Source organism: Salvia hispanica, chromosome 3 (assembly GCF_023119035.1).
Source record: "Salvia hispanica cultivar TCC Black 2014 chromosome 3, UniMelb_Shisp_WGS_1.0, whole genome shotgun sequence".
Classification (NCBI taxonomy): Eukaryota; Viridiplantae; Streptophyta; class Magnoliopsida; order Lamiales; family Lamiaceae; genus Salvia; species Salvia hispanica.
The window spans coordinates 16,212,270-16,239,887 of NC_062967.1; the positions used below are offsets into that span (position 1 = coordinate 16,212,270).

At 35.0% G+C, this 27,618-nt stretch overlaps 4 protein-coding genes and 1 non-coding gene across 5 annotated transcripts; 3 read left to right on the plus strand and 2 right to left on the minus strand.

The window, feature by feature from the left end:
* Positions 1 to 5,233: 5,233 nt before the first annotated feature.
* Positions 5,234 to 5,306, minus strand: TRNAV-UAC. The gene has a single exon. It is a non-coding gene; the product is annotated as a tRNA-Val (tRNA).
* A 110-nt stretch (positions 5,307 to 5,416) lies between these two features.
* On the plus strand, positions 5,417 to 8,505 carry LOC125214013 (tetraspanin-19-like). Its single transcript, XM_048114844.1, has 6 exons — positions 5,417 to 5,762; positions 5,966 to 6,065; positions 6,807 to 6,887; positions 6,977 to 7,081; positions 7,339 to 7,536; positions 8,122 to 8,505. Exons 1-6 carry the CDS (start codon positions 5,611 to 5,613, stop codon positions 8,131 to 8,133), a joined length of 648 nt encoding a protein of 215 aa, XP_047970801.1. The 5' UTR covers positions 5,417 to 5,610; the 3' UTR covers positions 8,134 to 8,505.
* Positions 8,506 to 8,739: 234 nt separating this feature from the next.
* LOC125214014 lies at positions 8,740 to 11,572 on the minus strand. The gene is made up of 4 exons (XM_048114845.1): positions 11,459 to 11,572; positions 10,238 to 10,348; positions 10,023 to 10,160; positions 8,740 to 8,953 (listed from the first exon to the last, which is right to left on the minus strand). Exons 2-4 carry the CDS (start codon positions 10,326 to 10,328, stop codon positions 8,937 to 8,939), a joined length of 246 nt encoding a protein of 81 aa, XP_047970802.1. The 5' UTR covers positions 10,329 to 10,348; positions 11,459 to 11,572; the 3' UTR covers positions 8,740 to 8,936.
* Positions 11,573 to 18,218: 6,646 nt separating this feature from the next.
* LOC125210373 (expansin-B3-like) lies at positions 18,219 to 20,710 on the plus strand. The gene is made up of 3 exons (XM_048109930.1): positions 18,219 to 18,742; positions 18,961 to 19,090; positions 19,967 to 20,710. The coding sequence occupies exons 1-3, from the start codon at positions 18,300 to 18,302 to the stop codon at positions 20,162 to 20,164; spliced, it is 771 nt and encodes a 256-aa protein (XP_047965887.1). The 5' UTR covers positions 18,219 to 18,299; the 3' UTR covers positions 20,165 to 20,710.
* A 3,426-nt stretch (positions 20,711 to 24,136) lies between these two features.
* Positions 24,137 to 27,520, plus strand: LOC125214147 (protein STABILIZED1-like). The gene has a single exon (XM_048115048.1). It carries the CDS (start codon positions 24,307 to 24,309, stop codon positions 27,379 to 27,381), a length of 3,075 nt encoding a protein of 1,024 aa, XP_047971005.1. The 5' UTR covers positions 24,137 to 24,306; the 3' UTR covers positions 27,382 to 27,520.
* The last annotated feature ends 98 nt before the right edge of the window (positions 27,521 to 27,618 follow it).

Here is a 27,618-nt window from a genome sequence, read left to right on the forward strand (position 1 = left end):
TTTTTTTTCCTTTCCTTCATTGTCAAAGTGTTAGAACTACAATCCTCCCATGGCCTCGCCTCCGTCAACTCAAAATGAGACATTTTTCGGAATATAAAAAGTAAAAGGACAAATAGAAAATAAAATCGAAAAATTTTAAAAAAAATTGAATCAATCCTCGAAACCATTGTTCTGCCAAATCGCATTTCTGCCCCTGCTGAGATCTCTCCCCTTGAGAGTCCTCCCGATCCCTTCGTTCACTCAAATCGTCAAACTCGTGCGGCAGAAATGAGGAAGAAAACAATAGTGAAGAGAGAGATGAGTGATGTAATGAAAAAGAGGAAGTGTCAGGAGGCGAGAGATGGTGACGTGGTTGCAATATCACTTTAATTGGATTTCCAGATTTACCCCATGGGACCTGGAGGTCATTCATATATTTATTAAGGGTATTTTAGTGACAAAGTACCAAAAACGAGATAAAACAAAGATCAGGTGCCATTTGCGTGCGAAAGTGAAAGATCAGGTACCGTTTACGTAATTCACTCTTAAATTTAATAATCCATTTCATTTCATACTAATCGACTCACTTCTTTTCAAACACAAAAATTTTAAATAAGAGATTTAGTAGTACTAAGACGGAGTACCCCCTCCTTTCTCTAAAAACAAAATTAGTAATGTACGATAAAAAGAAAATGAATTAGTAGTAAATGTGTCTCAACTCGTTAAAGAGAAAGAATGAGATTGAGATTGAGATGGATGCCCAAACGGTAGTACTCGCAGTGACAAGTTTACGGAATGATGAATCTATCTTTTGGGCAGTAGTAGAAGTTGTCAGCTTTTGAAAGAGGTCTCTGGATCCTCTATGAGGTTCGTAAAGCGATCAGCGAATCAAGTTGCCTACACACTTGCTCGGGCATCTGGTTCTATAGCTGAGAGAAAGTTTTGGTTGAATTGCATTCTTATTTTTATTCACGATGAAATCCTTATGAATTTGGTTGAATAATATCTTACATTTGGTGTCAAAAAAAAAAATTCCTTAAATAAAAAGATTATGTTTTTATGCAACATACCAAAAAAGAAAGAATTTTTATTTTTAAGAAAATGAAGGAAGAATTATTTTGCCAAAAATAAAAAAGTGACTCAATTAACAATGACCAAAGATATAATATTTGTGAGGATTGATAAACATGGGATTTGCATGTTTTTAAGGCCTAGATTTGGTTTGTTTTAAACGTCAATCTTGCAAATTATGTTCTTAAATTGCATATATTAGTATATTTTAGTATTTTGACATGTTTATTGATAAATGATAGAAAAAGATTGAAAAAAGGTGCGAAAATGGCCAAGGTGTAATAGCCTCTGTTCGAGGCTTCGAGGCCATATGCCAACTGATTTGAAGTCCAATCAGTGCTTAATACATACCATTCTCTTCGTCTTCGAAAGAGCTTCGTGTGGGTATCTTGAACATCTAAATCGGAGTTCTGTGGATAAAGTTATGGTCATTTTACGAACGTTGCGCAGTGCAGTCGAAATTAGGCGGAAATTAAGGAAGGAAAGAAATTGTTGTCAAATCTCTGCTATTAATTGAGGATTTCGAATTTACATCTTTTCCATTACTTGAAGGGTACTTTTTACCAATTATAAATTATTTTCATGCCTATATATACCTCATACCCTAATTCAGTGATATTCATCTTAGATCCTCTAATTCTCTCCATCTCTATACTTCTTTCATCCCATATTCCACATATAATTCTTCCATTGGAGAGGAGCTCTGCTGATCCAAGCAAGAGAAGACTGAAAATTGCATCATTCAACTTTGAATTTTGTTTTGTTTTTCTTCATGTCTAGTACTTTTTGTTGTTTTACTTGTCTATAAGTATTAAACATCTTTTGTAGAATTTTTGGTAACATGCTATGATTATAAGTTATTTATTCAATTGTTTTTCCTTGTTAGCTCTTGTAGTTATTTCAATTTCTCTTGTGCTTATACATTTGTTTGATTGACATCTTATGAATGCATGTGGATTTTACTACAAGAACTGAGAAGTGAGTAGTCTAATTTGAAAGAGGAGAAATTGACGTCTTTGTCAATATAATCGAGAGATTTGAGCCTTTGAATGAAGCCAATTTATCTTAGGAGCTTTTAGAAGTTGTTGCCTTAGTTATAGGAAGGACACTTCGGTTCTAGGTAGCAATCTACAAATTGTATGCTTCGGGAGAAGATACAGTTTTACATCTGTGATAGCTTAGTAACTCTGGAGACCGTAATTCAAGGAAGTACTTTGGATATTACCTTTTGATTGTGGTTCCTAAAATTCTAAAATTCTACATTCCTTAGTCTGCTTTGTATTATTTGTTATTTATATTTTTATGTTTTCTGTTATTTATTTATTTCTTTCTATCTAGTTTAATTAATCAACCCGAAAATCTTGTGTCTCTAAATAGTAGTATATGACAGACAGTTGTAATCTTATTCCCTGTGTTCGATATTCTGATACTGACCTTTAGCTACACTAGATCTACCTTGTATACTTGCAAGTATTTTTAGTGCTAATAAATAGTCCATCAAGAATAAAGTTACAGTCACACTATGGTTGACCATAAAATGACATTTTAATAAATTTAGATATTATGGCTATTAATAATTCAAATATCTCATTTAAGGCTCCAATAACTTTACACTATTATCTTTTCTATTTAATTGTAGTCGTTTTATTAATTTCATTTCTCTAATTCGATTTTCACATTTCTTTTATAATTCATTCATTTTTTCAATTTATGTTTTCATTAATTTATTTTAAATTATTTTTTTAATTTAAGATTAAGTTTTATCTTTTTTAAATATTTATCTATTATACCATACTAAAGTTGAAATCAATAACAACTTATAACACGATCATATAATTATAATTTTTTGTCATGTTATATTTTAAAATTATCAATTATACTAAAAATATTATATAACCTCATAAATCAATATACTCTACTAATTATTGTTTTATATACTATGGTATATAGTAGTTGTATTTACATAATTAATTTTTTCTCTTTATTTTAAACACGCTATGTTAGGTTATAACTTAAATTTCTTCCTCTAAAAATATAATTAATTTTTATTATGAATTTAAAACCATATAAATACAATCTCATTTCACTTTTTTTTTCCATTATAAATTTACTTTCAATTTTAACTAATTTCAATTTCATAATGAGAGGTGCACGTAGATATTGTGTCCTTGTATCTTTTAACGGTGTCTGAGAGCCCTTGCCAATTATTGACGGTGAATATCTATAACGAGGTTCCCAAAATAGAGGCGAGGTTATCTTAGAGAAGGCGAAAGGGCAAGAAGCGACTGAGAATTGGCCGTAATATATCCTCCCATCATACTAGTAGCATAATATAAAAATTTAAGCATAAAATTTTTTAAAATGAACAATGTTGGAGCATAACTACTCACTCCAAACCAACTAAGATGACGCATTTCTTAATTGATGCGGGAATTTAGGAATTGTTTGTTAATATATTTAATTGGAGAGATAAAAGGTAGACATGAGTATTAAATGAAGAAAAAAAAATTAATTGAACAGATAAAATGTAGTTGAGTATAATACTTGAAGAGGAAAATTTTCAAAAAATAGAAATGTACAATTTTATTTGGGATACACTAATACTAGGAGTACTATTTATCATCTTAGTTGAGACGGAGGGAGTACTTGGTTAAATTGCACCATGCAAGTAAATATATTAATTGCTCATTGAAAGAATGAACTTATAATACGCGTGTAAGATTACATATCGTAAAACAAAATAAAAATAGGGATGAGAAAATATCTTTAAACTTGGTACAAATTTTTGAATTTTTGGTTCGAATTAGATCGAGATTTTGTAAATTTTTTGAATGTTTGGATCGAATCAGATGTTATAAAATCTGAATATATTATGTACAAATAATAAAAATATATGCTACTATAATTATTAACCTTACAAATATAAAATCCTTTGTGTTGATTTTGGTGTTGGATTTTAAGTTTTTTGGATTTTTGTTTTTAAATTTCTAAATTTTATATGTTTATATAAGATTTCAGATTTTTTGGATTGGACTGGGTCAAATTTCACAGTTTGAATTTTGAATTTTCAAATAGTTCATCGGATCATTCATTTTTCACAAAATCAAATGTTTTCATTACAAAATTGGACAAAATAGTGGTTACAATTAAGTCTGATCATAGTACTATACTTGATCCCGCATCCTATATAATGAAAAAAGTTGAATAACTTAAAAAAAAAAAAAAAAGTTACCTCTATAGAATGAACTCTGATACTATTTCACTCTGATTGCAACTTTTAAACATACTTAAAAAAAAGTGAACTACATAAATGGTATCTGATCTTTCACTTTCGCACGTAAATGGTATCTGATCTATATTTTATATCGCTTTTAGTACCTATAAATCACATTTTTGGTACTTGATGCAATTTTCTTCCCAAAATGTCCTCTAAACAGATACATTTTCTCATTTATGTCATAAAAGATATTATAGGTATACATAAAATTAGTACCAAAAGTGATATTGTAATATCTTCTCTCATTCTCCTCACTCTTTATACTATTATTATTAATCAATATTAATATTATTATTTTGATGTTATAAATTAATAATTAATTTATTTTTAATATTATTCAAATATAGTTAATTATAATTATAGTTATATTTATATTTAATTATTATAAAAATATTATTGTTATAATACTAAAAGCTAGTACTAGTAATTAATAAATAATTACAGTATAATTATATAAATTAAGAATCACATAATACTATGAAATAATAATTGTGAATTGTATTCATAATGATACAAAGAGTTGAACATTTTTAGTTATGTGTTTCAATCTTAAAATGAGTATAAAATAATTTAATAAAAAATATTCAATTAATTTAATTATTTTAAATAATAAATTTAATTAGACATTTTGTTCTTAATTTATATTATAAATGCAATTGATGTATGTATAAAATACTAAAAGGAAAGAAGAAAAAGAAGATAAAAGAAAAAAAGAAAGAAGAAGAAATATAAACTAAGGAGAAAAAAAGAGAGAAGAAAGAAAGATAAAACAATAAAAAAAGAATAAAATAAAGAAAAAAGAATGAAGAAGAAACTAAAAAAGAAATAAGAAAGGAAGAAAAAATAATCACATATTTGGTACTACTTAATTGAAATTTCCAAAAATATCTTCCATAACAAAAACATTGTTGCTGCCCAGGATCGAACTGGGGACCTTTAGTGTGTAAGACTAACGTGATAACCACTACACCACAGCAACCTTGTGATCATTTTTCATATTAGTAATTACTACTAGAAGGTATAGTATATCTGATAAAAGTGGAGCACCGTGAAAACCGCAAGACTATATTGAGCTGTGAAAGGGATATCTAGTCTTTCTCTTTTATACCTCTGTTTCTTCATTTCCATCCATCTATTCTACGCTAACCCTCACTTTGATCTTCTCCAAGTTAGGGTTCCCCTTCGCCGCCGAGGCTCCCGCTCCCCAATTTTTTACACCGCCGATCAATTCTCCGGGAGCTGTGCTCAATTTGAACGCTTTCGTTCAAAACCAAATTTCAAAAATGGGTCGAATGGCGCGCAGCTGCGTTCAATCTCTTCTGAAGCTGTTCAATTCGCTCCTCGGAATGGCCGGAATCGCCTTGATCATCTACTCGCTCTGGATGTTTAGAGTCTGGCTCCACACCGACGAATCTATGAACTTCCCTGTCCCGTGGTAAGTGTGTTTCATAGAGATGGATTTTGGAGTAATTACTAATTTCAGCTGTTTGAATCACAAATTCAAACGTTGGATCTATTTATGGGGGCAATTATAGGAGTGCTGTGGGAGGAGTGGGGTTTTATGCGTTTTTGCTGCGTGTGTTTGAAGTAATTGGCTATTTCTTTAGTTGTTTTTATTGATTGGGAGCTGCAATACAGGTTTATATACACTATTTTGGGGCTTGGTGTTAGTTTGTGCGTCATCACATGCTCCGGTCACATTGCTGCTGAGACTGCCAATGGCTGCTGCTTGTACATTGTATCCTTTCGTTGGGGTTTGTTTGGTTGCATTATTTTTTCACTTATCCGGCAACAGACTATGATCATTGATGGACTCATAATCCACTCCTTCCAATTTATCTTGAAGCGGAAACTGTGAGCACTTTGTAATCTTTCTCAGATCATCTCTTTGGTGCAATTGTGTTCTCGTTTATGCAAACAAGAGTTGCCTTTTCTAGTAAAGGATGATCTGTGTTGAGATAGTTTGGTTCAAGGTGGTTAGCATGACACAAAATTAGATTTCATATGCTTACAACTTGAGCAAGTTGCTGGTTGTTCTTTAAAAATGTTTGGTTCTTTAGCCCCTGCTTCTTAGGAAATAAGCCCTTTAGATGAATCATGATGCAGTATCTGTGATTCAGCTGCTAGATCAGATGAACTATTTTGTGTAGATTGAAGGTTAGTTGAAGATTTTTGAGCAAATGAATTCTCTTCTGCTTTCAATGAAATACACAGAACAAAGATCTCTTAGAAGCATTTAACTTAATTAAATGCTCTTGCGATCCTAGGTAATGCTTATTCTTGTGTAACATGAGCAACCTTTTCAAGTTGGGCAGTCTGTGATTGTTTCAGAAGAATATCTAGATTGTAGAATAGTTGCTTCAGTTGCATATCTCCGCCTTCTCCCCTGAAGCATTGTATGTTCCTTTAGGTCTGAGAATGCATGTTTTTTTAGTCAAGTGCATGCATCAAATTTCTATGTTGACCTTAACCAGCATAGTACATGGCTTTTGTCTTCATGATATTTATGCTGGAAGCTGCAGTTACTACAGATGTATTCTTAAACCACGACTGGCAAGAGGTATTTTGCTCTAATAATGCTTCTTTTAATATGGCCAGACACTGCATGAATATTAGAAATGGTTTAATTCTAACTTGAATGTTTTTCAGGACTTCCCAGCAGATGCAACTGGAAATCTCGATAGGTTGAAGGACTTTATCAAGGACAATTATGACATTTGCAAATGGATTGGCTTGTCGATGGTTGCTGTGCAGGTCAACTTCTTACTTCTCCTGCACAATCTCCCTTGCTCTCGCGCTCTCCAAATGTGTGCGCTTGTTTGTATTCTTTGAAATGAAAAACATAATCCTCAAAATATGAATATAAAGATTAATGAGAGGTTATGGTAATATGCCTTCCAAGTCACACCCGTTGTGTAATTTTATTATTACTATATGACTATATGTAAAACATCCTATTCCACTTGATCTTTGTTAGCCTTTCTTATTAATGTCATGATCTCTGCATGCAGGGACTAAGCATGTTGTTGGCTATGGTACTCAAAGCTTTAGGTCCACATTCTGAGAAATACTATGAAAGTGATGATGAGTATCTACCTGATAGGGTGCCCCTGCTGAAGAATTATGTCCCTCCACAATCATATGCTAATGGTAGTGAATCGGCATACGGTGTGAAAAGTGATTCTTGGAGTGCTAGGATCAACAGTAAGGTACATGCACTTATAATTAAGAAGGTTTCATAACACTTGCATGACTGGAATGTAAATTTCTGAACCCATTCTTATTGGCTTGACTTCCTCTTTTCATAGTTTAAGTTAACATCTAGTTTTGCAAAGTAATAATATTGCTGCATTTGGATCGAAGAATTTCAGTAGTGGGGATGATATAGAACCATAGGCATGCTACATATTTGCATCCATTAGAAAAACTTAGAAATGGCATAACAATCACTGGGCCATTTGGTAAATCAATGATCGTGAGAGAGATTTGATAAGTCTACGACTTATTATAACTCAAAATCGAAATAAAAGTTTTCCATACTGAAAGAGTTTAAAAAGAAAATGTTGGTAATTTAGCTAGTTAATTAGAGGCAATAGTAAATTAATGACCTCATTTTATACACGGGTCAGTTATGAACATATTTGTTTAAGATAAAATTGAAACTTTACTGTATTATTCAACTGCCTTGCAAGATTGTCTTGACTGCACCCACTGGAACACCTAAACAATGTGCTCTGTTTGAATCTCTCAGGCCTCTTAAATAGTTTAAGCTGACTTATTCTTCTCCTATCCAGACCCTCAGGTAAAGAAATGAAATGAAGTGCTCGCAGACGAACAGTGGGAGTATGGTATTGCATCTCAAATTTACTAGTTTCTGGCAGTCGATAGTGTTTCTGAGCTTCAAGTTGGTTGACGTGATCTCCACCAATTTGTGCATATACTGTAAATTTTTCCTATACTTTATACACGAATTTACTCCAACTTATATCAAGTGCTACGTCTGTGGATATCGTTAGACATATATCGACCGCATGATGAGCAGAACCCTAGTATTGTTGATTGCCATCCGGCTGTTGTTTAGGTGTAGCCCTCTTTAAGCAGTCTAATGCGTCATTTTGAACCTAGTAGCTTATTTGTTCACATTGTGAATGCATTATATGTAATGCTTGTTCTTTCTTTGTTCTTTTGTCTTGATTTTACTTTGCACATTGTTGATACCGCAACAAAGTCGGAACGTTTTATATGACATTTTTGAAAGGATGACTTGCGTGAGATTGTCAGAATATTGAAACTCATATTCTTACTCAAGTGGGACTTAGCTTCTGAACGAGATCTTGGAGGCTCACATTTGCTAACCATTTTCTGATTTATTCCTATTAAAAATCCACATTCTCACAACTTTTAGAACAGTATGCTCAAATAAATTTTGTTAACAAAACATAGTAGTAGTATGTTGCAAACAAATGTACACCACAAAGATTTTTATTCTCATAAAAACAGCCGGAGCAAGCCCATACAGGGCAACACAAGCCTGGTACAAAACTAGGCTAACAAATGTTTGCAGAAATGTAATTCAGATACAAAAGAGGTTTGACCATTTCCACATCTTTTATTCTTCATCATCATCTGCAAACACAATATCCAATCAAAATTAGGATGAAAGGATACGAATCAGAGTAAATATCCAAACAAAATTAGCAGACAGTTTCAGACAAAATAAACAGCCATAGAAAGTAAGAATTGCTAAAAAGCGAAACCATCAGAGAAGAAATGGAGTATTCATAAAACAGCAGGGAACTAGCCATCAGACTATCTCCCTTGGGTCAACTATTTTAGCAGATAAAGAAAATAAAATACTGGCAACCTTCATTAGAATTACTTTAAAAAATAAAGCATGACTAAAAATTAAGCTTCCAGTTTGGCCCTCATCGAATTCCTATGTCTGTGATCATTACTTTGAGTTGCAGAAGTAAGAGATTGAAACTGAAACAGGTAATGGGTACCAATGCAGGTTATGCAACCCTGATATCCCAAAGACATGCTTGATCAAGTCTGGAAGCAGACATATTTGAATACGTATCTTCGATCATGCTATGTCTGAACACGTATCTTGTTTAATCAAACCTTGTTATGCCATGTCTAACTTCATTTCCAGATTTACTTCATACAATCTGTGGATTCGTATAATGATCATGGAACATAAAATGCTCTCTTTTAAATCCTAGTTCATGTATGGATGAAAATCTATTCTACCTATTGTTTTCTTTTAGTAACTTCTAGCCACTCAAGAATATTATCCACGCATCAAGTAGCTATTCCTCAATAGCTTTCTGTTGTAATCCCTGATAGCACAACTAGCATCTTTAACTTTGGCACTAGCAAACAGTTTATAAGTCAAACAATGACAGTGCATGAAAAAAAATCCAACAGTATGTTCTCAGATATTGTGAAGAAAAAAGATTGCATGCTTGCATGAATTCAAATACTTCCAGTTTCATCATCACAATATCAACAATTAATATGTGAAAAGTGTTAACTGTATAAAACGATGAGCATGGTAAGGCATATGAAAGTAGATTATGAAATATGAATATATGAGAAGGAGAGGAAAAGGGAGTGGATCCAGTGGGAACGATTACTAATTTCATTTACAAAGGTGGAATTAGGAAAGAAATGGGGAGGGTGAGTATATTACCAAAGTAGCGACGTTCGTTGGCTTGTTTGGCCTTGATGAGTAATTTGTCAAGATCCTCCTGAGCCTTTGCATCGAACTTGATCAATTGGTTAACAAATAGAGCCCCCAAACCCATCCCCAGCACATGTTCCCACGGATCTGCATTTGAGCATTCAGAATTGTTTAATTCGACAAAATAATCAGTGAAAAAGAAAAGAAAAGGAAAGAGCGATTACGACGCATGTAAGGAAGCTTGCGGAGAGCATTAGAGTACATCTGGGTCCCCATTCCCAGTAGTGCCCCGAACATAGTCGCGCTGATTGCCATCTCTTCTCCCCCCTCTCTCTCTGTCATCAAGGTTTTTCGCTCAGTTGTATACAAAGACACCATAATCATTCACTAGAGGAACTGTTAAACGCTGTTTTGGGGGTGCTCTGTATGTGCCACATTTAAGAACACATTTGTAATTTCACAAGTATTGGAGGTCCTACTCTCATCAACATTAGTTACTAGTCTTGGGCTTCATCCCCAAAAAAGAGCCCGATAGTGTTTTTATCGAATAAAAGAACAGTTTTTATGACTGAGATGAGAGTTATCAAGGGTCGAGACTCATATTTATCAATCATTACATGTAAAATCAGGAAAAATATGTCCATATTCCATAGAGCATAGCAGATAAGTTGACATGTCCAAAAGAAGTGCATGCTAAAGGCCTTCTGATGAAAAAGATGGGATGCTCACTTTAATACAAGCAAACTTAACAGACATGTAACACTCTCTTTATATCCTAACCTATTTCCGTAGTCTCAAAAATGGATTGAACTTAATAATATCAATAACCAGCAATACTGTTAACATTGTAACAAAAATATCCCCACTAACACTTTTGGTGGACGGGATGCTAAGTTGCTAGCTTATAGCAACTAAGTTATGCAGGCACATCATGAAGAAACTTAGGAAAGCGTATAAGATGGAGAAGAAGATGTATTGTTCACAAATTTAGCCACTACAAGTAAGCATTTTGTGAACCAAAAACGTCAGTGCATACTTTTTCAGTACAATGTCAATAGTGCAGGTTATTAATTGAAAAAGTTCACGCCAATTTTGGGACTATAAATTAGCTTAGGATTTAATCTAACAATTGAGCCCAAAAACAGCCAACACGATTATTAGCAATTTTGCCCTAAAACCACATAACTGAATTCAAGCACGAACGGCATCTATGATAATTGCCAAAAATTAAAATAAAATAAAAGGACAGACAAACATTCTAATTCAGCAGCTTCAGTAAACTAACGAACAGATCGATCTAAGAAATGGCGACGGAAACAATAACAGGCCTAATTCTAAACGGATGATGCAAGCCATTGACAATCCTAGTATTAAAAGCTCAAAATTCTAGATTCAGGTAGAAAAATAACTCATAATTAATCCATACACAGAGAACGATACAATACCTGAAATGCAGAGCTTGGAAAATCACACAAGCAGAAACTGTAGAAGGAAGGATCGAAATGAGAGAATTTGTTTTGAGCAAATTGGAATTCGGGTTCGATCCATCGAGATTTATATGGGCTTATATTTATTAGAAACTGAATGGGCCCAACTTTAATTAAGGCCTTAACCACCCCGCAAAATATCCATTCCATTTCTTGTTATAATCTTTATTCATCATTTATTATTGGGAGAATTTTAAATATAGTACTCCGCGACAATGATAAAAAGAGAAAATGACAATACTCCATGATCCTCAAATAGAAAGTCCCATCTTATTAAAGTTGTGTAGCATTTTTACGATCATTAATATACAATCAATTAGACCTAGATTCTTGAGTGATCGTATAGTCATATTAGTTCATTTATGATTGAATTCAACTCATATACTATCATCTAACACAGTGACGTGTTTTTTAGTATCGGCATTGCCAAAAATTGCTGCAACATGGACAATGAAAAATTACAAAACACATGGAGTAGTTTAATAATGGGAGAGAAAAAAATAGAGAATGCGTGACAAAAACTAGAAATCTAAGGGCAACTCCAATCATACTGGAAAACCCATTTTTCCGGTTAAAAACAGCCCCAACCATACACCAAAACGCATCTGAAACCCCCCATTTTTGCGTTTTTTGAACAGTAGGTACCCAAATATGGGGTAACACTGTAGCTACTGCATAATTTGTGAAAAATTGCAAAACGCCCCTTCTTATTTACGTATTTATTGGGGGAAGAAACATACCTGTGACCTGATGAAGAGGAAATGGCGGAAACAAGAAGCATGGAGTCCTATGAAGAAGACGATGGAAGCTATTAAATTATTTTATTAAGGTTTATCTCTATGGGCTTGACAGTTGTGGGCCTCAACTATATAAGGTATTTCATACAAATAATTAGTAAAAAATTAAAATATTTAATTGCAATTGTATTGATATTTGGTTATGTTTAGTAGTATTACTTAACTATTTTAACACTACGGGTATGATTGGTATGATGGAATGGAATGAAGATAGGAATGAAATGTCAATTTCCTTAGATTTCCTTTGCATTTTCATCAATTCACTCATTCATTCCATCACACCAAGCAAATGAATAGAATGGAAGTAGGAATCCCATTCCATTCCACCATTCCATTTCATCAGGATTTGTTTAAATATATTTTAATTTTAGATTTATATTTGAGTATTTATTTAAGGTTAAGTATTTGTAGTATTTAGTTTAATGTATAATTATTCTTTAATCTATTATTTAGTTAAAAAGTCAAGCAACATTCATTTTACTTTATATAAATTATTAGTATTAATTATTTCTTTTGTATAATTTGTGATATTATATACTATAAAAAAATAAATTAAAGAATGTGATATTTAATTTATATAAATTATTAACAAATTATTATGGGGTTAATGTGTAATTTAAATATATATGTAGGTTAGATTGAAAAAGTAAAAAGAAGTAGGTGAATATGGAATATTCTTTTGGGTTTGAGTTTGGTGTAAATGGTTGGAGTAGAATTACTGTTTGATGTGACAGAACTGAAAAAATAGGTTTGGATTTGGTGTAAATGGTTGGAGATGGCCTAAGTCCATTATCGTTAAATAAATAAGTTGCAAATAAATTAGAAAATAAGTTTTAAAGTCGGATATAAGTAAATTAATTAAATTGCATTGGGAGCAAAACTCTTGCACGTAAAGTATAAAAAATAAAACTGAGAAAAAAAGTTTTGATTTTTTACAAACTTTATCTATTGTATAGCATATAGTATTAAAGGCATATGTTTGGGGCTGTGCCCAGGCGGCACAGTGGCTTCGTCACTCTTTTGCAGTTCTGCCCCTCTGCAACCAACTGTGGTTTCGTTAATGATAGTAGATGTGGTGGGTGTGTGTCAATCTCTGACTTATATATACAAACAATCATCTTTGTTCTAGTTTTGGCTTATGAGAATTTCAATTTCGGCCTTTATACATCTCAATTCTGATTATATGTCGATTTAGCCAATCTGGAAGTTGCGGCAAACATGCAAATTTCAGTTCGGGGGAGAATAATTTTCGTGAAAAAACTAGAGAAGCTTTAGGATTAATGTAGTATTTAGATTCAATAAAAAATCCTATGAAAATGCAAAATATTATTGATTGTGCGCAATTACTAGACAAGCATTATGATTAATGTATTTAGATGCAATAAAAAATCCAATGAAAATGAAAAATATTATTGAATGTGCGCAATTTACCTATAAGTAATCAATGCAATTTGGTTGCTATAGAATAGAATGTGAAATAATTTCATTTTCCACATTAACTTATGGTCCTGACCCCATTTTTGGAAAGTAAAAATAGCTAATTGTTTCCAAATTCAGTTTTGTTCTTTTTGGTCCCTTGATTAACGGAATTAACTAATATCAATACTTTTGCTAACTAAGACCACGCCATTTGTATCTTTATGTAAAGTAAATGAAAATTATAATTTTATCATGCCAATACTTTACATATGATATAGTAACAAAGTTGCGACTTTATTTGTTGGAAAAAGAAAAGTTACGACTTTATTAATTTCTTTGTTTTTTGTGCTTAGCAGATGGGAGACAATAGTATAACTTTTCTTTTGCCTTAAGTGTTTATATTTTATTAACTACCATATAACAGTATCTCGTTAGGCATAATAATACCAAATCTTGGCATCATAAAAAGGTCTTCTTTTGATTGCACTTTCAGAAACTTTATTACAGTGCTTTTTAATTGATTTTTTGTTTATGAGATTTATTACAACACAAGTTTACCTTCTATTTTCAAATCTCAATATGTATCAACTTTTTTTGCGGATGTATGTGTGGCAAATTAAAATAGTGGGTAACTAAAAAATTCATCGACATATAAGGTATTATCAAACGCAATATATCCAAGTACAAAATATCATTATAACTATAAAAAATTCATTCAAATATAGTATGTAGCATGCGTGTGTCCCAATTTGATTGAACGAAGAATCTCTTCTATAGATTATACGTCTGTCTGTATCAATAATTCTCATATCCATATTTGTCGAATCGAAAAACACACCATTCACTAGTGATAGGTCTATATTTGGCGTCTTTAGCAAAATTATTATTTCCCTTTGAAAAGTATTTTTCATAAATTAGTTTTCATAAGTGTGCAAATTTAATAGATATTCATGTACCGACACTCTCCCAACGTCATATTAAGTCACTAAACCTGAAATAGCTAAAACATTAGATTATGTTTCATTTTTTTTCCTATAATGGTCCACTTTTCACTTGATTGGGTATGTCCATATAGCTAGCTCTATGGTCATTTTTCGAAATTAAAAAAAAAAGTCCATTTTTTGATGTCTAAGAGAGGGTTTGAAGTAACATATAGGATTCATTTTCTTGAGTGAAATGAAAAAAAATCTATTTTCCTATTAAAAGTTAAAGATTTTGGATTCGAGTTCACCATAATCGATCCTTCAAATGAATGAACCTACAACTGAATGCACCTTAAGATATGGAATTAGTTATGTACAGTTGCTGTGATTGCGCAACTAATCCATTCTTTAATGATCGTGCAAGAGACATAATGCAATCTTGGTCAAGAAAAATAAAAAGATAATCATGATTTATAGATAGTGGAGAGGAATGTACCTATATTATATGTGTATTATTGTTAAAAGTAATGTATTAGTGTTTGAAAAATCCAGCTTATAAAGTTAACTGCACAATCTAGCAGTAGTGCAGAATAGTGCTACTCAGTTGGGTTAAGAGTTGGCTTTCACATGAATGAGCAATTTTATCATGATATGTTATTCAATAATAGAGCTTGAATTTGGGCATTTTAATATGGCAATGGTGCAGACTAGTAAAACTATAGATAGTCAAGAATAATACTCCATAGTTGGTCATCAATTTTATTTCAGTAATATAGTATAAGCTAAAATTCGAGGCAAAGATACGTAAATACCCCTTTAGCATTATCTTGTCACTGAACCTTTGCTCTAATATCCTTGCAAGCGCTCATTTATTTCATTCCAACGATGAAATTTTTGGCTTCGAGGGTGTGAGAGAGAGAGCAGTGAGGGCAAATGGAGGAGTTGGGGCCAGTGACGCAATGAAGAACATCTTGAAGGCAACAACGGTCGTGCTAATGTGGTTAGGGATGTTCCGATTAAAACGACAACAACACGAATGTGGCAGGATGGGAATAAGGTCTATGAGTTGAGACAGCATTGGAAGTAAGGAGAAATTTTGGCTTTTGGGTTTATGGTGAATTTTGTGAGAAATTTTCAATATTAGAAAAAATGGTGAAAATGCAATTAATGATGTAACTTGACATAAAACCCCAAGGTACATTCATAAAAAAATCTTAAATTTTGCTAAATTAAACTGAAACAAAACCGGCGACTAATTATCAATTTATTTGTCTATCTATATTAATTATTGGTATGAACAAAATGAGGGGTGGGCAGTACTTACGGAGTTAGGTAGGGCTGCTCTATGCAGTGTCATTTTCAACATTTTTGTCATCCTTCACATTATAAAATTAATTACTTATGATATTTTTATTCACTAAAATCGATGAACTTACTAATGTGTATAAACAGTCAAAAACGGTTTCACACTCATATTTTATTTTGTGGTTTTAGCATGTGCATATGCATCATGTACTTCCGCTGATTTAATTAAATGCTAGAAGAATGGTGGTGCGATTTAATGAATGTATTAAATGAGACAATATTTAGTTCTCACAATATGTATACTCTCTTTCGTGAAAGAGAATAATCACGCCATGTATTAGAGCACAATAAAGAAAGGAAAAGATCTAGATAAGGAGTATAATCGATTATAATTAGTATACATTCAATGCATAAAATGTTTTACCGCAATACAATTTTTAAATCCAAATCATTTTTGTAACGTCCTATATAAGTATTTGATGAAAACTTACTCAGCTGGATGGACGGAACTTTCATCAAATTTGATAAAAGATTGAGGTGCTCCTTTTATATGATAGTGTGGTCCATTTGATGGCTTAGGAATAAAATTGTTTTCGAGAAAATTGTCCTAAGTTGGGAAACTGAGAAGAGACTCTTACTGTGGAGGCTAGATTCGTGGGCTAAAGGATGGTGTCCAGAGTTTCTCTTTATACCTGGGCAAATATATGAGGAGTTGAGTCGGGTTAGAAGATGAACTGACATCAAGCTATGTTAGCATTGCTTGCTTGGTGGGTTAGTTGCTTGTGGTGTGAGTTTTCAGCGTGATTGATGCCTGTTTTTGCTTTTGGTTTAATGTTGATACTTGAATTTTTCGTTGGTCTAAGTTGGTTTGTATTTTTATTGGGGTGTTGTTATTGAACTGTTGCTCACCATCTTTTAGTTTGAGCCTTTTATTTATATAAAAAAAGTATTTCATGAAATTGTTATATTGAATTTAAAAATATCAATTTCATAAAAAAATTTAAATGTTTTCTCCGTCAAATTAAGAAAAAACAAGGCAAATAATGAATAAAATTATAAAATAAGAAGAAAACTGAAATTCCCATGTCCATGCACAAACTCTAGTTTGAACCCAATAATTCACATTACAAATATATTTAAATTTACATATTTCATGGATGACGATTCCATAGATCATGAGAAGTGCATGATCACGAGGCAATAAATAATTGAATAAAATAGTCGAAGCAGATTTGTTGATTATTAAGCAAGTAAAAATCATACCGACAAACTGATTTATAAAAATATTTGGAATTATTAAGCTGCAGCCTGTTACATTACCACCATCATCATCCACGACCATAATTATACACTTATACGTGCGGTTATGCTAACTAGTAACTAGTGCTAATCACCTCACACTTCCATCAACGAAATTATACATGCTTCAAATGAGGATTTCTTCCAAATTTGCTACCCTACTATTTTTTATTTTTTTATTAATTTTTTTTTCTAATTTGAAGTTTGCGTATTTAAATGGATGTGTCCAAATTCCAATACATCAACAAATTCAGTTGCGTTGAGAACAATTTTACAAGTATGGGTTGAGCTTGTAGTTGCATTCATCAACTCTATTCTTCCAACCGTTTTTGGGTCCATTTAGATAAGATTTGTTTATTCTATAGTATTAATTTATTACACAGAAATTAGGATTAACTACTTATAAAGTCAATATCCAATACCATTATTTCGTAAGTAATCACACATTTCATCAAATATTAATGAACTAAAAATAAATTAGAATTTCGATTACTATTTTATAAATATTTGTGTGTATAAATTTATCAGTATACCTCGAACTCAAACTCGAACCTTAACCACCTCGACGATATGTGCATCTCATCCTCAACTAAAATGAACACAGTTTATTAATTACCAAATCATACAAATAGAACAACAACGAGATTAAACCCCACGTTTTTTGGGTCCCCTCAAAACTTCAAGATAGAACTCTTCCTCACATGCGTTCAACATCAAACAAATTAAAAATAAAAACAAAATAATGCAACATAACGGTAGAATGTTGATGGATCAACTTTTCCATAATGACCAAACTACCCTCCCAACACGTGGATGCTGTCCAGTGGATTTAACGCCTTAACTGTCGCCGGGCCCCACCCCATCAGCCAATGGCACTACCGTAATTAAACTAAACCCCCATGGGCCATATCGTCACACGAAATTCCCCCTTTATATAGAAGATCACACACAGAAATCGCTCAGTCTTAAGCTACACTTCCACTGCCTTCCCTTCCAAACTGTCGCCACTTTCCCGCCTCGATTTCCACGCGCCGCCGTGAAATTAGCCTCCACATTATGCCCATTCCGTCTAATTTCGTCATTTCCTGCATCCTACTCGCCGCGGCGGCCTGCGCGGCGGCGGCGGGGAACCAGCGTTGGACTCCGGCGACGGCGACGTGGTACGGGAGCCCCGAGGGCGACGGCAGCGACGGCGGCGCGTGCGGATACGGATCGCTGGTGGACGTGAAGCCGTTCCGCGCGCGGGTGGGGGCGGTGAGCCCCGTGCTGTTCAAGGGCGGCGAGGGCTGCGGCGCCTGCTACAAGGTGCGCTGCCTCGACCGCTCGATCTGCTCGCGCCGCGCCGTCACGGTCATCATCACCGACGAGTGCCCCGGCGGATACTGCTCCGGCGGCCGCACGCACTTCGACCTCAGCGGCGCCGCCTTCGGCAGGATGGCCGTCTCCGGCAACGGCGGCAAGCTCCGCAACCGCGGCGAGATCCCCGTCATCTTCCGAAGGTAATGTGTGTGTTTATAATCACGGATTAAATTTGCTTATATTATTATTTATTTATTTTAATCGACGTTAATAGTAGTACTGCTATGGAAAATTGCACTGTGATCCACTCTTCTTTTAACGGTCTTGTTGTTCTGTTTTGTCACTTTATGATTAGGTTCTACTAATTGATAATTAATTGTTTGTTTAAGGAATTAATTAAATGAAATATTATGTACAGGACTCCGTGCAAGTATCCGGGAAAAAACATTGCGTTTCACGTTAACGAAGGATCGACCAATTATTGGTTGTCTTTGCTAGTCGAGTTTGAGGGTGGAGATGGTGATGTTGGATCCATGCACATTAGGGAGGTACCATTATCTACTTTACTACTTTACCTAGTTTGTACTCTTTGTTTCTTTAAAAGTAGAAATTTTTCGGATGATGCGGATTTTAATGTAAAAATTAGTAAAACAAGCGAAATAGAAAAAATAGTTGAAGTAGCGTCACAAATAGTGAGACCTACATCAGTAGTTATGCAATATATGGTGAAAAATATATCTAAAAAAAGGATAAAATGGGGATAGAATTTAGGTATGGAGAATTATGAACAGAGCATAACATCGTCTAACATGACAAAAGCAAAATCTAAATTCTGTGACCCCAAAAATTAATGAATTCATTTTTTGGTTGATTATTCACACCTTAGTCAAAGAACTTTCCCTTTTCTCTAGATGGATTTTTCTTTCACAAAGTTTCCCACTTTCACACCTCACTATAGCAGAGAACCTCTCCTCTTTTAAAGAAACATCTCATGAAATTCAAGAAACAAAAATTTACTGTATTGCATAATTCCAAAATTTCAGCAGTTTTAGAAATATTCTATTTTATGTCATATGTGAAAATATGATCTATTTGTTGAACTTAAGATCTCTAACATCACGTGCCTCTGACACTCAATGTGTTGGTTTCCATTAGAAAAGAGATTCACTTAGCTTTAGTTGATCATAATTATTCTTTGGAATATTATTCTTTTTGACACATGCCTTTATATATTAGGCCAGTTATCTTTTATCCCATGCCATTGGCCGAAAAGGCCTCCACTTTCTCTTCTATACCATGTCTCAATCCTAAGTGCATCACTCACACACACACACACTTCATTTATGAGTATAAAAAAGGGGAAAAAAAGGGACTTAATTGACCTAATATTATTATGTTTTTATATCTTTTTATGTTTTATGTAGGCTAACTCGAACCAATGGGTTGAGATGCACCACATTTGGGGTGCGACTTGGTGTATCATAGCCGGCCCTCTACAAGGGCCGTTCTCTGTCAAGCTCACAACTCTATCTTCAGGAAAATCCTTGTCCGCGAGGGATGTGATCCCCCGGAACTGGGCTCCGAAGGCTACCTACACCTCCCGGCTCAATTTTAACAATTGATATCGTACTAACTTTTATGTCAAATTTAGGTAAAGTCCATATTTTAATATTTCAGTATCTAAAATTAAGTGTGTGATTCTTATTCCTTCAAAGAAAAGGTAGCCGATAAAAGTTACAACACCCATGGCTAACTTTTTCTTTCTTTGCCCATCTTTAGACGGGCAATTAAGCCTTCATTGTATATTATGTACCAATTTCGTGGTTTATTCGATCTGCTTGTACTGGTTTTGTAGTACGATAGCATGAATCGATAAAATAAAACACGAAATGGAGAAGGAGAAAGGATCAGAATATCTTGTGTGATTTTCTAGAAGTTTTTATTTTTATTTTTTTCCTCTAATGTGTGTAGTGTGTGAAGCATCATAAGTGTTTTAACTTTTAAGTGTATGTAGTAGCCCTCTCCAAAGGAGAGAGTGCGGTTGGAAGTGGGGTTTTAGATATGAATCTACTTTGTGAGTGGTGCTCTTTTACATTGAGTGAGGGCACAATTTATGGTTGTATGTTGTGACATTACAATATAATATCAATATAGTGATATTTGTTTTATTTGAAGAAAATGTGATGATGTGGGGATAACACATTTTTTCTTTGCCACTCTGTCCTTTTCTTTTTATCTTTCTTGTCTCCTCGTAATATTTTGTGTGTTTACTAGTAGTGCGAATAACATAATTTCACCATAGTTTGCTCCTTTCTAAAAAATAAATCAAAGTTATAATATTGATCCATGCAACATTTTTGGTTGTCAAAGTTAACTATCATGTTTGAAAAAAAAAGTGGATCTAATCTAGACTTTAAAAAAAGAATCTCATAAGAGGGAGTACTATTAATTCAATATCAAACATTATAATTTCAAACAAATGAAAAATATAGGTCGATTAATATTCATACTAACCTACTCAATCTTTTTTATTCCTTGACATAATTTATAAACTATTGTGTATAGTATAAAAATGAAATTTATTGGCATGAGAGTAGGGTCCATTTGTGTCAGAAGATATGAATGCAACAATAGCTACTTTTAATTTCAACACTCACATGCTCTGCAGAACAACCAATCAAGCTCTTGGCTGCTTACTTTCAACGGCCAAATATTACTCCGTAATATATTATTCCAAAAACTATATGAAAGATAACAAAATATACGAAATGAAAAAATAAATATAATTTAAACAGGACCAGTATATCAAATATGAAATCTATTGCATGTGAACGCCCAAAGTGTAGGAGCTAGCATGAATGTCCACAAATTAAATAGTGGTGTGATCATCACCATGTGATGGAATATAATCCAAATTCCATCAATATTGTGATTTCCATTTTCTGATTGCTACAAATTTCCAATAATCAATTCCCTCATTTTTGTTTGGTGGTTTGGACTTAATAATGCAAGTAAGAGCAAGTACATCTCGATTTCGTGACATACATATGGTAGTATATACTATATTGATTATATTAAGTGAAAATCAGTAATAAATTATTGAACTCACAACTACACTGCCATTAGCCAAAGCTAATAAGAAACATTAAACAATTCTTGCCACTTTAAAGTTGACCTTTTATATCTGCAATTAGCCATCGGTTGACTGCTGTGATGGAGCTTTAGAAATGTGTTTCTCCAAACCAAAGTAAATTGCATTAAATCGGAAATTGATAGTAGTAATTAAACCTAGGGTCAATTGCTAGAATAATTACAAACTTTGGTCAAATTCTTGCATGTTTTGCAAGTTAAAAAATATCAGATGGAAAAACAAGGAAATTTTGATCTAGTCTAAAATTTCATATGTATAATATATTGCCCATGTTTTTCAACCAAACATCATTGTTTTCTTTATGAATAGACGATATCGCTTAACTCGCTGATGATGATATCCATCATGATTTCTTAGCTTTCATACTATCGCATACAACCCCACCAAAGAAATTTCATTATTGAATAATTGAGAAAAAATATTCAAGCTTCATATTTTTTTTTTCAACTCATTTGTTATAGTGAATAAATGTTCAAAAACTTTAACTAACAAAAGAATGGAATTACGCATAGGTTTTCTTTCAAGCGATTTGAAAACATAATTTTTTTGCAAACACATATCATTCCTTGTGCACCAGATGCTCGTCATCTCCTAATAGAAATTATAGGGTTTCATCATGAAACCATTAGCGATGGGAGAAATGATCAATGAGATTTATATAGTGGTGTAAGCTCCTTAATTTACACTAATGCGAAATATTATTATACTCTTAGTCATTTTTATTTTATTTGCCAACATCTTTGTGATCAACTTCGCTCTCCAGCATCTCGTTCGATCCTCGAGAAGTTCAATTTTGCTCGTGTGACTTCCCTTTGTCTCCAGTATGCATCTATATTCGAACAAATAAATGTAAATGTAAAGAGAAATAAGACCATCCACAATGCATTTCCACTTCTTTATTATTTTGCAGCAAGCCACAACTCCTGCAATCCATAACTCTACTCGAATAATTTTAATCTTATTTTTTTTCTAATTATAAATAACAAAATTACTTCATAAAAAATCTTAAAAGTATATAAAGTGAAATGTGTTGGTATTTATAGAGTTTGTAAATTACAAATACCAAAAATTTAATTTCCTAAAAATGACATTAATACACTAAAATGACATAATTAATATTTCTAAATTTTAATTTTAAAATTAATTTTTAAATAAAAAGATCTAAAAATAAATTACTCCGGCACTTGGAAGTATTAATAATATAAATTCGTTTTTTTTTTAAAAAAATTCTTGCAATTACAGTCGACGCGCTCTATCCCGCACTTACAGTACCACCTGGCACCCTCTCCCCATGCCTTGCAATGGACACCACATCGCACCATACACCTCCGAGCTCCGACCAGTCCCAACTACTTAATTTTTATAATTTGACATGATATAATTATACAAGTACTGACTACTACTCCATCCGTCCCGCTTAAGATGACACGTTTTCCTTTTTAGTTTGTCCCAACTAAGATGACACATTTCTTTTTTTGGAAACTTTCTCTCTCCAATTAATAAACTCAATCACTTTTTCTCACTCCTATTAAAATATCTATCTTTCTTTATCTTTCTAGTTTAATACTTACACCCACCTTTTCTCTCTTCAATTAAACACTTTAACCAATAACTCCTAAAATCACGTGCCGGCTAAGCAATGTGTCATCTTAGCCGGGACGGAGGGAGTAGTAGTATTATTTATTTTTCAATAGTATTATTTATTTGTCAATTTACCTACCTTCTATCGGGAATGGATTTTTAATAAGACCTGTGTCTATTTTGAATTGTCCTTTAAAATTGAAACTGTTCAAATTTTGTATTTTAGGACGTGAACCACGCAATCCACTAACACCACTTTCACTATTTTTTCTCTTCCTCTCTATTTTACTCTATCCATTTAGTTTTCATCTTTTTTTTTTATTCTACTGATTATTTTATCTTACATATCAATTGTGTATTAAAAACTCATAATTAATCTTCGAAGGTATGTATTTTTAGTTTAAAAATGAGGCCTTTATATATGTAAAAGAAAAGTCTAAACTTATAGAAAAAAAAAACTAAAAAAAAAACTAGAATAAAAGAAAGTATAAAAAAACTCTAATTTAGTAAAATGAAAAAAAAATTAATATCTATCCATCTACTAAGAAATAAATAAATATCAAAATAAATTTACTTAGCCTCCAAGTTTTATATGCATAATATAGCAACACTATAATTATTTTTCATTAACTTACCTCTATTTTGAATTGATTTTTAGAATTTGATTTCAATGAAATTATACTAGTATGAGTAATTATTTATATTTTAAATTTACATACCTATCTGTGTGGAAGTAATATTTAGAATTGATTATAATAATAGGAATACTATTTTTTAATTTATCAGAATTTGATTTAAGTATAAAATTAGGCCCCTAGTAAGATTAATTAATTATTTTAGTTCCCCAATCCCTATTTTTTGTCACACTCTCTCGTCGGGAAAAGCTGTTTTCATCATCTCCGGCGTCGGCGTCAGCGTCGGCGTCGTTCCACCCTCTCCGACTTCCTCTTCCCCTATTTTTCACACACTCACATACACAGCCCTCTCAAATTCCTATTGCCACCAATTTTCAAACACGGATTAAACCCTAAAATGGTGTATGTCCAATCCCCCTTCAACAAAACCCTAACCGTCAATCTCAATCCTTCAACCACCACTCTGCGGGACCTTCACCTCCATCTCCATCGCCACCACCTCATCCCAATTTCCCACCAGCGCCTCTATCTCTCGCCGCGCCTCCTCTCCACCGAAGGAAACGACGCCGTTTTCCTGTCCGATCTGGGGGTTTCCCCAAATTCAACCCTAACCCTACACATCCCTCTCCTCGGCGGTATGCAAGCGCCTGTGGCTCCAAAAGCCAGGACCGACTTCCTCAACACCAAGCCACCTCCGAATTACGTCGCCGGGCTGGGCCGTGGCGCCACCGGTTTCACCACCCGATCTGATATCGGTCCTGCCCGAGCTGCCCCTGACTTGCCCGACAGATCCGCTGCGGCGATCGGCGCACCTGGGGCGCCTGGCGTCGGCCGCGGCCGGGGGAAGGGAGCCGGCGAGGAGGAAGAGGAGGAGGAGGCTGAGGAAAAGGGATATGACGAGAATCAGAAATTCGATGAATTCGAAGGGAATGATGCCGGATTGTTTGCTTCTGCGGAGTACGACGATGAGGATAAGGAAGCTGATGCTGTTTGGGAGGCGATTGATAATAGGATGGATTCGCGGAGGAAAGATAGAAGGGAGGCGAGGTTGAAGGAGGAGATTGAGAAGTATCGAGCCTCGAATCCGAAGATCACTGAGCAGTTTGCTGATTTAAAGAGGAAATTGTACACATTATCGACCGATGAGTGGGATAGCATACCGGAGATCGGGGATTATTCTCAGAGGAACAAGAAGAAGAGATTCGAAAGTTTCGTTCCGGTACCAGACACGCTGTTAGAGAAGGCACGGCAGGAAAAGGAGCACGTGAGTGCTTTGGATCCGAAGAGCAGGGCGGCTGGTGGGACTGAAACGCCATGGGCACAGACTCCGGTTACCGATTTGACTGCTGTCGGTGAAGGGAGAGGAACTGTGTTGTCATTGAAGCTCGATAGGTTGTCCGATTCAGTCTCTGGATTGACTGTGGTGGATCCTAAAGGTTACTTGACAGATTTGAAGAGTATGAAGATCACTAGTGATGCAGAGGTGTCTGATATAAACAAGGCTCGATTGCTGCTGAAATCAGTAACGCAGACGAATCCGAAACACCCTCATGGCTGGATTGCCGCCGCTAGGTTAGAAGAGGTGGCCGGGAAGCTTCAGGCTGCACAGAATTTGATTAGGAAAGGGTGCGAAGAATGCCCTAAAAGCGAGGATGTGTGGTTAGAGGCGTGCCGTTTGGCGTCTCATGTTGATGCGAAGGCTGTGATTGCAAGAGGTGTGAAGGCGATTCCTAATTCAGTGAAGTTATGGATGCAAGCAGCGAAGCTTGAGTTGGAGGATGTGAATAAGAGTAGAGTATTGAGGAAAGGGCTTGAGCATATACCGGACTCTGTGAGGCTTTGGAAGGCGGTTGTTGAGCTTGCTAATGAGGAAGATGCGAGGCTTTTGTTGCAGAGGGCTGTGGAATGCTGCCCGTTGCATGTTGAGCTGTGGTTGGCACTTGCTAGGCTAGAAACTTACGATAATGCGAAGAAAGTGCTGAATAAAGCGAGGGAAAAGCTTTCGAAGGAGCCGGCTATATGGATCACTGCTGCCAAGTTGGAAGAAGCTAATGGGAATACTAGCATGGTTGGGAAGATTATCGAGAGGGGTATTCGAGCTTTGCAGAGGGAAGGCGTTGAGATCGATAGAGAAATGTGGATGAAAGAGGCCGAAGCAGCTGAAAGAGCTGGTTCTGTTGCTACCTGTCAAGCTATAATCCACAACACGGTTGAGGTTGGGGTGGAAGAAGAAGATAGGAAGAGAACTTGGGTTGCTGATGCAGAAGAGTGCAAGAAGAGAGGCTCTATTGAGACGGCGAGGGCCATCTATGCCCATGCTTTAACTGTGTTTTTAACAAAGAAGAGCATATGGCTGAAGGCTGCTCAGCTTGAGAAGAGCCATGGCACTCGGGAATCTCTCGATGCTCTGCTCCGGAAGGCTGTTACTTACATACCACATGCTGAAGTTTTGTGGCTCATGGGTGCCAAGGAGAAATGGCTTGCTGGGGATGTGCCTGCAGCTCGGGCGATTCTTCAAGAAGCATATGCTGCAATTCCCAACTCCGAGGAGATTTGGCTTGCTGCATTCAAGCTTGAGTTTGAGAATCATGAGCCAGAGAGGGCGAGGATGCTTCTTGCAAAGGCCCGAGAGAGGGGAGGAACGGAGAGAGTATGGATGAAGTCTGCCATTGTTGAGAGAGAACTGGGCAACATTGCAGAGGAGAGGAGGTTGCTTGATGAAGGGCTGAAGCAGTTTCCTTCGTTTTTCAAGCTCTGGCTGATGCTGGGGCAGTTGGAGGAGCGTCTTGCGAACTTGGAACGAGCCAAGGATGCGTACGAGCTGGGGTTGAAGCACTGCCCCAAGTGTATTCCTCTATGGCTCTCACTTGCTCACTTGGAGGAGAAGGTGAATGCATTAAGCAAAGCCCGCGCTGTTCTGACAATGGCTAGGAAGAAAAACCCTCAAACGCCCGAGCTTTGGCTTGCTGCAGTGAGAGCTGAGTCTCGACATGGTCAGAAGAAGGAAGCCGAAATATTGATGGCGAAGGCGTTGCAAGAATGCCCGACCAGTGGTATCCTCTGGGCTGCTTCAATAGAGATGGCTCCTCGGCCTCAACAGAAGACAAAGAGCAGGGATGCGTACAAGAAATGTGGCGACGACCCTCATGTCCTCGCTGCTGTGGGGAAGATATTTTGGCATGATAGGAAGGTCGATAAGGCTAGAACATGGTTTAATAGGGCTGTGACACTTGCTCCGGATATTGGGGATTTCTGGGCACTGTACTACAAATTCGAGCTCCAGCATGGTGGGGAGGATAACCAGAGGGATGTGCTGAACAGGTGCGTCGCTGCAGACCCAAAGCACGGAGAGAAGTGGCAGGGGATATCGAAGGCAGTGGAGCATTCCCATCAGTCTACGGAGTTTATCTTGAAAAAGGTGGTGGTCGCTATAGGGAAAGAAGATCATGTTGCTGAAAATGGCAAAAACTAATTCATTTACCTCAGTGATGAGTTTAGTGTTACTTCTGATTTTGCTAAAGCATTAGATGATATAGGAATATGATTGTGAATGCTGACATCTTACAGTTAAATTGACATTGGTGGATCAATCATAGTTTTTTGTTGGTATCTTTGCTTTCTATTTTGATGGATTTGCTTGTTTATCTTTGCTGCTGTTGAAGAATTAGTTTCTTGATTGGTTTTACTTTTACCGCTGCTACACTTGCAC